This window comes from Aplidium turbinatum, chromosome 4, assembly GCF_918807975.1.
Source record: "Aplidium turbinatum chromosome 4, kaAplTurb1.1, whole genome shotgun sequence".
Taxonomy (NCBI): Eukaryota; Metazoa; Chordata; class Ascidiacea; order Aplousobranchia; family Polyclinidae; genus Aplidium; species Aplidium turbinatum.
Window position 1 is genome coordinate 13784344 of NC_137475.1, and position 12877 is coordinate 13797220.

At 36.2% G+C, this 12877-nt stretch overlaps 1 protein-coding gene across 1 annotated transcript; it reads right to left on the bottom strand.

The window, feature by feature from the left end:
• Nucleotides 1-559: 559 nt before the first annotated feature.
• On the bottom strand, nucleotides 560-3452 carry LOC145769290 (uncharacterized). Its single transcript, XM_082580879.1, has 3 exons — nucleotides 3001-3452; nucleotides 2563-2704; nucleotides 560-2476 (listed from the first exon to the last, which is right to left on the bottom strand). The coding sequence occupies exons 1-3, from the start codon at nucleotides 3392-3394 to the stop codon at nucleotides 952-954; spliced, it is 2061 nt and encodes a 686-aa protein (XP_082437005.1). The 5' UTR covers nucleotides 3395-3452; the 3' UTR covers nucleotides 560-951.
• Nucleotides 3453-12877: the final 9425 nt, after the last annotated feature.

Here is a 12877-nt window from a genome sequence, read left to right on the forward strand (position 1 = left end):
AAACGACTGAACTGATGTTGAGTTTGTGACAATGCAACACGCATGTCATCTTCAACGTCCACTGTCCAGGCGATTTCAATGTTGCTTTTATTGTAACAAGAGCTGAGAATCCTGCCTCGCAAAGGTTAAGTGGTTATGAATGGTAACAAAACAATAATCGCTTGCTTTGCCAAGAATGGGTAGGTTTGCAGTTGTGAGCACCAAAATTCTTCCACAGTTTTTGAATGAAACTCAATGCGTAATAACTCTTTTGATCTCAAATCAATTAGGTCATCCTTACTGAAATCGTCATCGCTAATGTTGTTCAAGTCAAAGAGAAAAGGATTTCGAATCCATGTTTCAACTTTGTTCGGCAGGTGTTCTAAATTAAAATAACGTTGAAATGAAATTTGCAGGGTTTCAAGTGTGCGCAAAATTTTTCTCTCATAGAGATCAAAAGAGTACATTCTCTTTGAGTTTCATCCATCAAGATAAGATCTTCTAACCTTGGAAAGTTAGCGTAATTAGGGGAGGGTGGGGTGGTTTGAACCACTTTTCTCAATATTCCTAATGTCTGCTTCAGGATTCAATTTTTCAGCAATTTTTTTGCATGACATCCAAGTCTAGGATGTACTTGAGCAAGCCCAAAGTGAATTTGCAAATGAAATTTATTACAACGAAAAATATAAAGTATTTTCAGAAAGTTCTCAAGTGGTTCAAATCACCCTTGGGTTGGGGTGATTTGAACCACTCAAAAGGGTGATTTGAACCACACTGGGGTAATTTAACCCACCTTTTCAAAGTTGGATAAATACACATTGTTTCACAAATAATCAATGAAAAAGATGTCTCAAACATTTACAGCGGTATAAGTACAAAAATAATAAAAAACATGCAACACAAACAACGACCAGTAACTGTCAATCAACTGTCTCGTAAGAGTAATTAAGCATTGTCAACATCAATATGTTATCATTCCAAATTGAACTCTTTCAGGCAACAATTGAATATAAAATGGCTCTCCCTTCTTGCAGTTCCTCCCGCTTTTTGTGGATTGGGTAAAACTTTTACTATGTCGCTTCGTGGAAAAGACCCTTTATCATTTTCTTTGAATGTAAATGATGGCTTTCCACTCTTATTTGTAGATGGAACCTTTTGCAAGAAGCGAGCTTCAGGCTCCTCGTCGATTGTGCCCACGTCATCTATCTTGCCAATGTAATGACGTGTGTTCTCTTTGGTATTAAATTTAACAACAACAAAATCTCCTACAGCAAGTTCTTTGGGATTTTGCTCTTCATTTACACTACTTCCACTCTCTGATGCTGTGTCTGACATATCGTCCAAAGGAACTGCATCATCCTCATCAGAACTTGAGCTTTCATTAAGAGCTAGCACACGTTTTGTGGGGGGTTTCTTTGGCTTTGGTCTAATAATTTTTTGTTTTCTTCTGAGCAATTTTTCCTGCTTTGCACGTCTTTCTTCGTGCTGAATTTTTATTGCCTGTTTTTCTGGAGTCTCTGTGAGAACCCGACTTTTTACTCGTTTCCTTTTGCGTTGAACTCTTGGGGTTTTGCTTGATGGTAATGGAATAACTTCGTTGGGTGGTATGAAGCTTTCTGAGGCGTGATATTCCTCGAGATCTTGCAATGAAGATACGGGTAAATGTGTCGCACCTTCAAAGAAATAAGCATTATCAGTTGATCGGTTAGCAATAGTGTTGGGAACTGCGGCCATAACATTAGCTTCATTCACTTCAGGTTGATGGGAGGTACTTGTTTGGGGATTTGGTCTATCACTCAGAAGTGATGGGGCAAAATCTGTGTCTGTGAATATACTTTTGTTAAAAGGATATATTCCTGTAGAGGCAAAGCCAGAAGTGATGTTCCTTGGCGTCATAGCGTTTAAAAAAGCCTCCTTAACGCATTGTGGAATGTCATAAATCCGAAAAGTTTTGTTGTTGTAGGTTCGCATCCATCCATCTACAGCCTGGTTGTAATAGCCTTTAAATGGCCCAAACACTGATTTATCAAGCGGTTGAAGTTTGTGAGAAGTGTGAGGAGGCAAAGTCAGCAATTCAATGCCACTTTTATCAGCAAACTCCACAGCCTCCCAAGAAACGTGAGACTCATGGTTGTCGAGAATTAAGAGGACAGGTTGAGAGGGGGAACAACCACTATGCTTCACAAAATGTTTCAAGTAGACCAAAAATTTTTCTTCGTTAATCCACCCAGATTTGGTACCTTCTCCAATGGATTCTGCTGGTCCATGTCTAACAAATTCCTCCTTATATCTTACTCTTGGAAAGATAAACATGGGGGGAATGGCAACACCTGAAGCACTGACAGCACATACAACTGTTACAAGTTCTCCTCTCTCTGCAGATGTCACAGAACCAACTTGTTTTTTTCCTTTCGTTGTCACGATATGATTTGGTCTTTGCACGGTTGTGACACCTGTTTCATCAAGGTTGTATATTCTACTTGCAGCAAAGTTGTACCTAAAACACAAAACGATACAATGAAGCCTTTTTCAGATCATAAGAATTGCTAAGTACAAAGCAATGTTAGGCTATTGTTACGAGACCTGTCCATAACTCTTCCAAGGTTGTCGAAAAACTCCCCAACAGTTGTTTTGTTGAAAGCTGTCGCTCTTCCTAAAGACGTCGCTTCTGGTTTACGACATGTCAGATGGTGTCTCTCCTTGAAACCTTCAAACCAGTCAATTCCTGCAAAAGTTTATGGGAAAGAATTGAGAGGTGGTGTGTGTTGAGTAATGTCGAAAAAACAAACCAATGTGATCTACAATGTGCTACCGTACACAATTTTCCACACAGAATTAATAAACAAGTTAATCGTGTCTGATTAACGAAACGTCGGAAAATAAATGCAGATTATCACTAAAAACACCTTGTGATAGTTTTGCTTATTTTACACCAGAAGAGCGTATCATGTTATTGAATTAAATGCCTGGTGAACAGTCTCATTCAATTTTTAAACAACATAGGCTTAAAATAAAACAAACCTGCCATCTTAGAAACCACCCAGTTACTTGGCATCTGAATGTTGTTCTTGTCAGCCAAACTGAAAGCCAACTCACGGCATTTGGTGCGTGTGAGTCCGTGAAATCTATCGTCCAGGTCTTTTATGTGCTGTGCGAGCAGACTTTCCAACTCCCAAGGAAACACCAGACTTTTTACCTTCGTTCTATTATAGCCAATGTTTTCTGAGAGTCTACCATTATCAGATCCAGGACGATTGCACTCTTTGTAATAGCGACCTAAAGTGGTCCTGTTAATATGTCTTCTTTTGGCAACTTCTCTGATCGACATTCCATTCTTTATTTCCTCCAAAGCAAGCAACATCTCCTCACGAGTGGCTGATGCGTGGCTTGTAGTTCTAACATGTTTGCGAGGCATAGTGATGGAAATAAAAACTTAAATTCAACTAATGCTTGTAATTTACTGTGGCCAATAGGAATACCCTGTGTACGCAATTCGCAATATTACTACAGTTAACATAGACTGTATAGCCTATTTATAAGTAGCCAAATGCATACTAAAGCACTAGACTTACAATACATTGACTACTACAGACCGCAAACTATTTCAGAAGAAGCTACTAAAACTTATTTTCTTCTGGGAGGTTTGAGCCACCGGTTCAAACCTCCCGAATCAACTGGTTCAAACCTCCCTGTTGCCACCATTTTAAGAAACTTGTCTAATCAGCTATTAAATCTTTCACTTACAGAGCATTTGCCAGCATCATTAAACACCTTTTAGATAGGACTACTCATGGTAGTATTAACTATTGCCTAAGTAAAACAGCGAAGATGGCATGCAGCTACAAACTGAAATTCCTAAAATTTACTTTTTGCAAGGAAAACAAGTTCTAACCTGCTTGCGCTAAAATCGCTGCTGCTATCGCTCTAACGTAGACATGCTTTGGAATCACTTTACTTCCTCGGTCTACAGACATAGTTACGTCATTTCTACTTTTATGGTATCCGCAATAACAGCCATGGTTCAAACCTCCCAGTGGCTCAAACCTCCCCACTCTCCCCTACCTGCTTTCAATCTGCGTTTCCAAACCGGCAACTTGGCTAAAAACGCTTTCAGTTTTTTAGCTGCATCAATTATTGTCACACTTGGTCCTTGAATGCCACGATTAACATTGTTAATAATTAATATGACCCAAAATATCGGTTAAGTAGGCCATGCCGTATAGAAAGCTTTTACTCTGGAACAATTTTGAGAGGGGACTTCCTTTTGCTTTCAAAAGAGTTGATACCTCATTTTTTAGCTGCTGCAGTCGTTTTAAACCTTCTCTAGATAACCAACGTACCTCAGAATGGTACAAAAGTACTCCGTAATCTGACCCTACTTCTTGATACAGCGCTTTAAAAGTATGGTGGTTTAGAGCTCTGCTTTTGATGAAATTAACGACTTTCATGCAATTCGTCAGAATTTGTTTGAGACTTGCTAATAAAGTTTTTGCTGCTAAGGCGTAGCCTACCTGTGTAAGGAGCAATGGGTAACAACCACGCGAGGAGCTTCGTTTTTACTAAAGCAACAAATCCAGATTTGTTCCCGAGCATAGCTGGTGCTCCATCCGTGCATATAAAACAATTTTTTTTTTCCAAAATTCATCAAGGTAATCACGGACCCCCAAATGCTTTCTCACGGACCCCCCAAGGGGTCCGCGAACCCCAGGTTGGGAACCACTGGTTTAGAGCAAAACAAACAAATTTTGGTGGTGGTTAAGCATCGGCCGCCTTGGTCAGTGACGTCATTAAAATGTGTGACGTCATGCAAAAAACGCAACTACTTTTAAGAAGGGTGCAAAAACGCGGAATAGAAGTAAAAGCGGAAAGGCTATTGATTTTTAAATATTTGTAGTGAATAGTGCCTCCTAGCTTTCTCATTTCTGCTCGGATTTTAAAAAATTTCCTATCGTTCGAAAGCATGATGCCTCATCTACCCGAATGGATTAAATGCCAGTCTAAAGTAGGCATTACATTTATGTAGCGCTAACTTTAACTTTAATATATTGTGCCAATTCTTAGCAATTCAATTTTAAAAATAAAAATATCAAACCAACACAAATTAAAAGAGTATGTCTTGGTTTATTCATATGTTAACTTTCACATTTATATCTAATCCACAAAACGAGCAATCGTTGTTCAAACGTAACCGCTCGACAAAGCTTTCTTCCAATGCATTTTTCAAGGCGATTCGATCGTGGTTCAGTATAAGCCGCCCACAGTTTGCAGTGATTGGTGAATACTGCCTCCACCAAATGTGTTGTAGCTTTCTCATTTCTGCGCGGATTTGAGAAATTTTACCATCGTTGGAAAGCACGATACTGCATCTATCCGATTTAATTGGTTGCAAGTTTAAAGTAGGCATTATATTAATCTAGCGCTAACTTAAACTTTACTATTTTGTACCAATTCTCAGCAATTCAATTTTTACAATAAAAATATCAAACCAACACAAATTAAAAGAGTATGTCTTGGTTTATTCATATGTTAACTTTCACATTTATACCTAATCAATAAAACGAGCAATCGTTGTTCAAACGTAACCGCTCGACGAAGCTTTTTTTCCAAGGCGATTCGATCGTGGTTCAGTATGAGCCGCCCACAGTTTGCTGTGATCGATGAATACTGCCTCCACCAAATATGCTGTAGCTTTCTCATTTCTGCTCGGATTCTAACAATTTTACTATCGTTGGATGGCATTATGCTTCATCTACCCGAATGGATTAATTGCCAATCTAAAGTAGGCATTACATTAATGTAGCGCTAACTTAAATTTTACTATATTGCACCAATTCTCAGCAATTCATTTTTTACAATAAAAATACCAAACTAACACAAATTAAAAGAGTATGTCTTGGTTTATTCATATGTTAACTTTCACATTTATATTTAATCCACAAAACGAGCAATCGTTGTTCAAACGTAACCGCTCGACGAAGCTTTTTTCCAATGCATTTTTCAAGGCGATTCGATCGTGGTTCAGTATGAGCCGCCCACAGTTTGCAGTGATCGATGAATACTGCCTCCACCAAATATGCTGTAGCTTTCTCATTTCTGCTCGGATTTGAGCAATTTTACTATCGTTGGATGGCATTATGCTTCATCTACTCAAATGGATTAATTACCAATCTAAAGTAGGCATTATATTTATGTAGCGCTAACTTAAACTTTACTATTTTGTACCAATTCTCCGCAATTCATTTTTTACAATAAAAATACCAAACCAACACAAATTAAAAGACTATGTCTTGGTTTATTCATATGTTAACTTTCACATTTATATCTAATCCACAAAACGAGCAATCGTTGTTCAAACGTAACCGCTCGACGAAGCTTTTTTCCAATGCATTTTTCAAGGCGATTCGATCGTGGTTCAGTATGAGCCGCCCACAGTTTGCTGTGATCGATGAATACTGCCTCCACCAAATATGCTGTAGCTTTCTCATTTCTGCTCGGACTTTAACAATTTTACCATCGTTGGAAAGCACGATACTGCATCTATCCGAATTAATTAGTTACAAGTTTAAAGTAGGTATTATATTGATCTAGCGTTAACTTAAACTTTACTATTTTGTACCAATTCTCAGCAATTTATTTTTACAATAAAAATATCAAACCAATACAAATTAAAAGAGTATGTCTTGGTTTATTTATATGTTAACTTTCACATTTATATCTAATCCACAAAACGAGCAATCGTTGTTCAAACGTAACCGCTCGACGAAGCTTTTTTCCAATGCATTTTTCAAGGCGATTCGATCGTGGTTCAGTATAAGCCGCCCACAGTTTGCTGTGATTGGTGAATACTGCCTCCACCAAATGTGTTGTAGCTTTCTCATTTCTGCGCGGATTTGAGAAATTTTACCATCGTTAGAAAGCACGATACTGCATCTATCCGATTTAATTGGTTGCAAGTTTAAAGTAGGCATTATATTGATCTAGCGTTAACTTAAACTTTACTATATTGCACCAATTCAAAGCAAAGATCTGTCCAATGTGATATTTGTGATTATTGGCTACATTTAAAATGCATTGGTTTAACTTCTAAACAATTTTCTATACTTGTGAACAGTCCCCAACCTTTTTTTTGTGCAAGTTGTTTACAGGATGGGTTACCATTTCAAAGAATTTCTGATAATGATTTGCTAAACCTAATTAACATTGATTTTGATTGTGAAGTGAAGTGCAACACATCACACGACAGCAACTGCCTAGAATCAAATGTTGAGGATAATCAACCAAAATGCTCAAAAAATATAACAAACCAATTAAAACCAGAACCAAATACTCAATATTTTAACTATAAACAATTGCAAGAAACTGTTACAAGTTTCAAAAATAGTTTGTCTTTGTTTCACTTAAATACAAGAAGTCTAGGGAAAAACAAAGAAAACATTGAAGAATTTATTCAACTTGTCAATCATTCTCCTGATATTCTTGCCATTTCAGAAACAAAAATTGGTCCTAACTCGTTCCTTAATTATTCCTTACCAGGCTATGTCATGCTACATAAGGATTCTTGTAGCAGTGCTGGTGGTGTTGCACTTTACTTAAAACAAGGCAATGTATTTAATGAGCGAAAAGACCTTTCGATTGATATACCCAATTGTGAAAATCTTTGGGTTGAAATTGTGCAAAAAAACTCACCAAGTATTATTGTAGGAGTCATATATCGTCATCCTAGTTACGCTTTTTCTGCATTCAAAGACAAAATAATTGATTCTTTAAATAAATTAGAAAACTCTCGATGTAAATACATAATTTGTGGCGATATAAATATTGACTTGTTAAAGGCTGCAAAGTCTCCTGCAGTATTAAATTATAAAGAAGCCCTTGAAGCTGCAGGCTGCCAGTCATTGATAACAAGTGCAACTAGATTTTGTGGAGAATCTAATCCAAGCCTACTAGATCACATCTACACAAACATAACTTGTAACCAAAATGCCTATGGCATTTGCTTACATGACATCTCTGATCATTTACCTATTTTCTTATGTGTTAAAAATAAAAATGTAGTGTGTAATTCACCCACTAAAAAAATTCGAAGCTTAAAAAACTTTTGTCTTGACAGCTTCTTATGCGATTTAGAGTCTAATTTGAATGAAGTAAATACTGATTGTGATAACGCAGACAACTTGATGCACTCTTTTATTATGCGATTTCAAGCAACACTAGATAAACATGCACCACTTAGAAACATGTCGAGAACTGAAATTAAGCTCTCTAACAAACCATGGATAACAAAAGGCATTCATAAATCTATTAAAACAAAAACAGACTATTTAGATATTGGATAAAAAATAAAAATGAATCAGCAAAGAGGAAATACAAAGCATATTGCAATAAGCTGAATCATTTGAAATAATCACTGAAAAATCAACATTATAAAAAAAAGTTTGAAGAAACAAAAAGTGACTCCAAGAAAACATGGAAGATCATTCATGAGATGATAGAGGGGAAAAGAAATTCGAATAATAAAAAGCTTCCTTCAACTATGACTATAAATGATAAAAGCTATAAAACAGATTCTATTGAATTCATTAATTTATTAAATAATTACTTCACAAATATTGGAACTTCAATGGCAGCTAAAATTCCAAATTCAAATGTAAATTTTGAATCTTTCATATTAAACAGAAAATGTTCTTCTTTTGGCTTTCCTGATATAAATGAGATAGAAGTATCTGATGCTATAAGGAGCCTCAAAGCAAATAAAGCTTCAGGCATTTTTGAAATACCTTCTAAATTTATTAAAATGGCTAATGTAATTATATGCCCTTTTTTAACAGAAGTACTGAATAAATGTGTCTTGCAAGAAATTTTTCCTGATGTACTCAAAAAGAGTCTGATAATACCTGTACCAAAAGTTAGTTCACCTTTACACTTTACAGATTTGCGACCAATTTCTTTATTGCCAACTTTTGCCAAAATTTTCGAAAAAATTCTATATAAACGGATGATGAATTTTATTGACAAATATAATATTTTAACCCCAGCTCAACATGGTTTTCGTGAAAATGATTCAACAAGCTTAGCATTGACAAAAATTTATGATGATTTACTTTCTAACTTGAATGATCATAAATACACATGCTCGGTTTTTGTTGATTTAAGTAAAGCTTTCGATACAGTTGATCATGGCATACTTTAAAAAAAAACTTCACCATTATGGCTTTCGTGGCAAGTTTTTAAACGTTTTAACATCTTATCTAACAAATAGAATGCAAAGTACAAAGATTAACGGTAAGAATTCTAATTTCAATGTTGTTAAATGTGGTGTCCCACAGGGGTCAATCCTTGGTCCCTTGCTTTTTCTTCTTTATGTGAATGATCTTCCAAATGCATCTTCTTTTTCAACTACACTTTTTGCTGATGACTCAAACTTTCATATGTCAGATAAATGCCTGTCATCTCTCCAAAAAAATGTCAATAGAGAAATAGAAAAAATTGATGTGTGGATGAAATCCAATAAACTTTCATTAAATTATAGTAAAACTACCTATATGATCCTCTGCAACAGAAAAAGTGCAGCAGAAAATTTTAGTCTGTCCATTAGTGGCCGATCCATCGAAAGGAAGAAATGTATAAACTATCTAGGTGTAACTTTGGATGAGCGATTGACATGGGATAGTCATATTATTAATCTTAGAAAGCAGCTTGCAAAGGTCTGCGGCATAGCATTTAAGCTGAGATACATTGCCCTTTTAACAGTATTACGGGCTTTATATTATGCTTTGTTTCAATCCAAGATCCAATACTCGATTATAAATTGGGGACGAGCTAACTCTACATTGCTTGCTCCACTACAAGTGTTACAAAACAAGTTCATTCGATCCTGCTTATTTTTGCCGAGGTTAACAAATACAACTGTTCTTTATCACCAATTTAATGTGCTCAGAATTGACGATATTATTAAATTAGAAACTGCAAAATTTATGTACAAATATGTGCACAAATGCTGCCCCGGGCCTTTGCTGGCTGCTTTATTTTTGTAAATGAAATTCACCATCATAAAACCCGTCAGAACCAAAAAAATGATTTATATTTGCCTTCTACAACGTCAAACTCTGGTAAGAAGATGCTATGTTTTAATGGAGTGAAACTATGGAATCAAGTACCAAAAGAAATAAAAGAAAAGTCTTACAATGTTTTTAAATTTAAATATAAATGTTTATTAAAGAATTTGTACAATGATCACTCCTGAAACGTATCATCCGCTTATTTCTCTTCACAATATTTTTTTTATGTTGCCCTGTGTTATTCCATTGTTAATGTATTGTTAATTCCATTGTTAATTTTTACAAATTAAAGTGCTGGTATTGTGCTATTTATTATATACCGTATGTGTTAATGTTCTTAATTTTGGGTCTTTTGTTTAAATGTTTGGGTGGCAGCTGACTTTGGTGACCTTTTGGTCTTTCGCTGCCATCCTTGTTGCGCGAATTATTTGTGTTTATTGTGTTTTTGCTTTTTGTGTCTTTCTTTTTCGCCAACAAAACAAAAAAAAACTGAACTGAACTGAACTTCTCGTATTAAGATAGGCGATGTTAAACTGCTTCAAGACGTAAAATTTGATGCTGCTAAGACTACTGATTTTTGCATCATTAAAGGGTTTCTATTGTTTAATCTTGAAAAGTGGTGCTGCTGCGTTTGGCTAAATGTGTAGCCTACGATTTTTGCTTGACCAACTGAATCTTGACTTCAAAAACTGCGTAGGCCAAGCACATTGATCCAACATGTCTGAAATAATTAAAAATGTTCAAGCAAGATTCAATTAAAGAGGATTAGTAAACATTTTTTGCCTATTGTCTGCTTATGGATATCATTGCTTAAGTCTGTTTGGAGTTCATGATGTTGTCCAAATGTCATATCACTTTTGGAGTAATTGATGTTATAATAGTAAAGTTTAAATTAGCGTTACATAAATGTACTGTATACACTTAAAAACGACAAAGCTTTCACAGCCATAACAGAGAAATTGTTTCGTTTGTTTGGATAGGTATGCTATAGGCTACTCTCTAAACAATTCTGAGGAGAGAGAGTTTAAACTTGAATTGTGTTGCGTGTACTTTGAAGTGAAGAAGTTACCAAAACGGCTAGCGTCTTGCTCTTGCTCTAGCTATGAGAAACATCAGTTTGTCCCATTATAACATTTATACTGTAACACTTTTGTCTTGACCGCGTTGCGACAACATAGCCCACTGTACAGACAATGACACATCACAGATGCAATACAACAAAAGCCGAGACATATAATCAGTACATTGACAAGGAGGTATATATTTTGGACTCGGACCCGAGATGATTTGAGGGTCCCGCAACCCTTCCGAGAGGTCCGGGAAATTGAAGAAACTAAGTCATATATTAATACAAAGTGCGTTTTTGTTAGAAGTGCCTTGATTAGGGGCCCGCGAATCTCATGGGTACCGAGCAGGTGCTCCGAGAGGGGGAGGGAAGTCGGGCAACTTTCTTCCCTAGCAAAGCACTGTAAGGAAAAAGAAGTAGAATGGGGTGAACTTGGTCCAGTTATGAGACACCGTTTACTTTAATTTTACAATGGTTCTGGGAGAAAACTTTAATTTACCCATATTGAGAACTATCAAGAGCCCTTACATGTTACCAAGTTTGAAGTCATTTGGTCCATGCGTAGAGTTAAAAAAAAACAAACTACAAGTGGTTTTCACTCCAGTGTTTTAAAAAAACTATAAGCAGTAATCTTTTTTCAAGACATGCTCATTGCCAACCCCAAAAAGGGGTGTCACTGGCCTCTTTCAGAGTTTTTAAAATACTTTCAACAATCAGCACTCGTGATTACGTATCAAATATCAAGTTAATCGAACGAAAATGTACCACTAATATATGGCCTGACACCTGGTTTCCGTTTGTATTTCCTATAGTTATGTCAATTTTTGAAATATTAATCTGCACTCCATCAAGCCAAAATTGAAGAAAATGGATCACTAACACAGCTAATATTCTGTTATAAACGATAAAAAGTGGATTAACATCATTCAAAAGTGGCCAAATCACACCATATTTTCTACACGGAATGGCCCGTTTCGGTGAGTCCGATTCGGTGAGTCCGATCCCTTAACGGGGGATTTTTTCAATTTTTTTTTTTAAATTATCGGGTACCGTAGCCTAATTATCATTGCCGTTTTAGGGTTAGGGGTTAGGAGTTAGGGTTAGGGGTTAGAGGTTAGGAACTCACCGAATCAGACTCACCGAATCGGACTCACCGAATCGGACTCACCGAATAGTAGCAGACCCTTTTCTACATGTCAAGGGGTGACTATAGCCACCTAGGTGAAAGAAGCAAATGCCCAGCAGCCAAATTACATAATTAATACTGAACCTAGAGCTAAGACCTACTTTCTGTCAATGCTTGGCATACCCAGTATGGTCAGACACTGGCGTGCCAGGTAAAAGTTTGCAAAGTTATTTTTTGGTGTTATTTGGCGGCCATATTGGATCCTCCAGAGTGAACAACTGAATTCACATTTTTCTTAAAAAATTCTGAAAACACACAAAAGAGGACATTTACAAACCTATGCAAATGACCAAAATATTGCAGAAATATTTTAAGTTGCTCAAGTTAACCAATAACCAATTTTTTGTTTGGTACAAAGTCACCCCTGATGGCCAATGTCAACCCATTTTACGGAATGATTTGTTCTTGATGAGAAACATCTGAAATAGCATCTATCCATGATCGAAAAATATTTGGAACTGCCTATTTCATCCAAAAATTTGTTAATTTTTTAAGTTGGTACACTATTGTTTTTGTGGCAAAAAGGGACTCCTTCAAACTTAAATAAACGAAAAACTACTCGTTTTTCCTTACAGTGCTTTGCTAGGG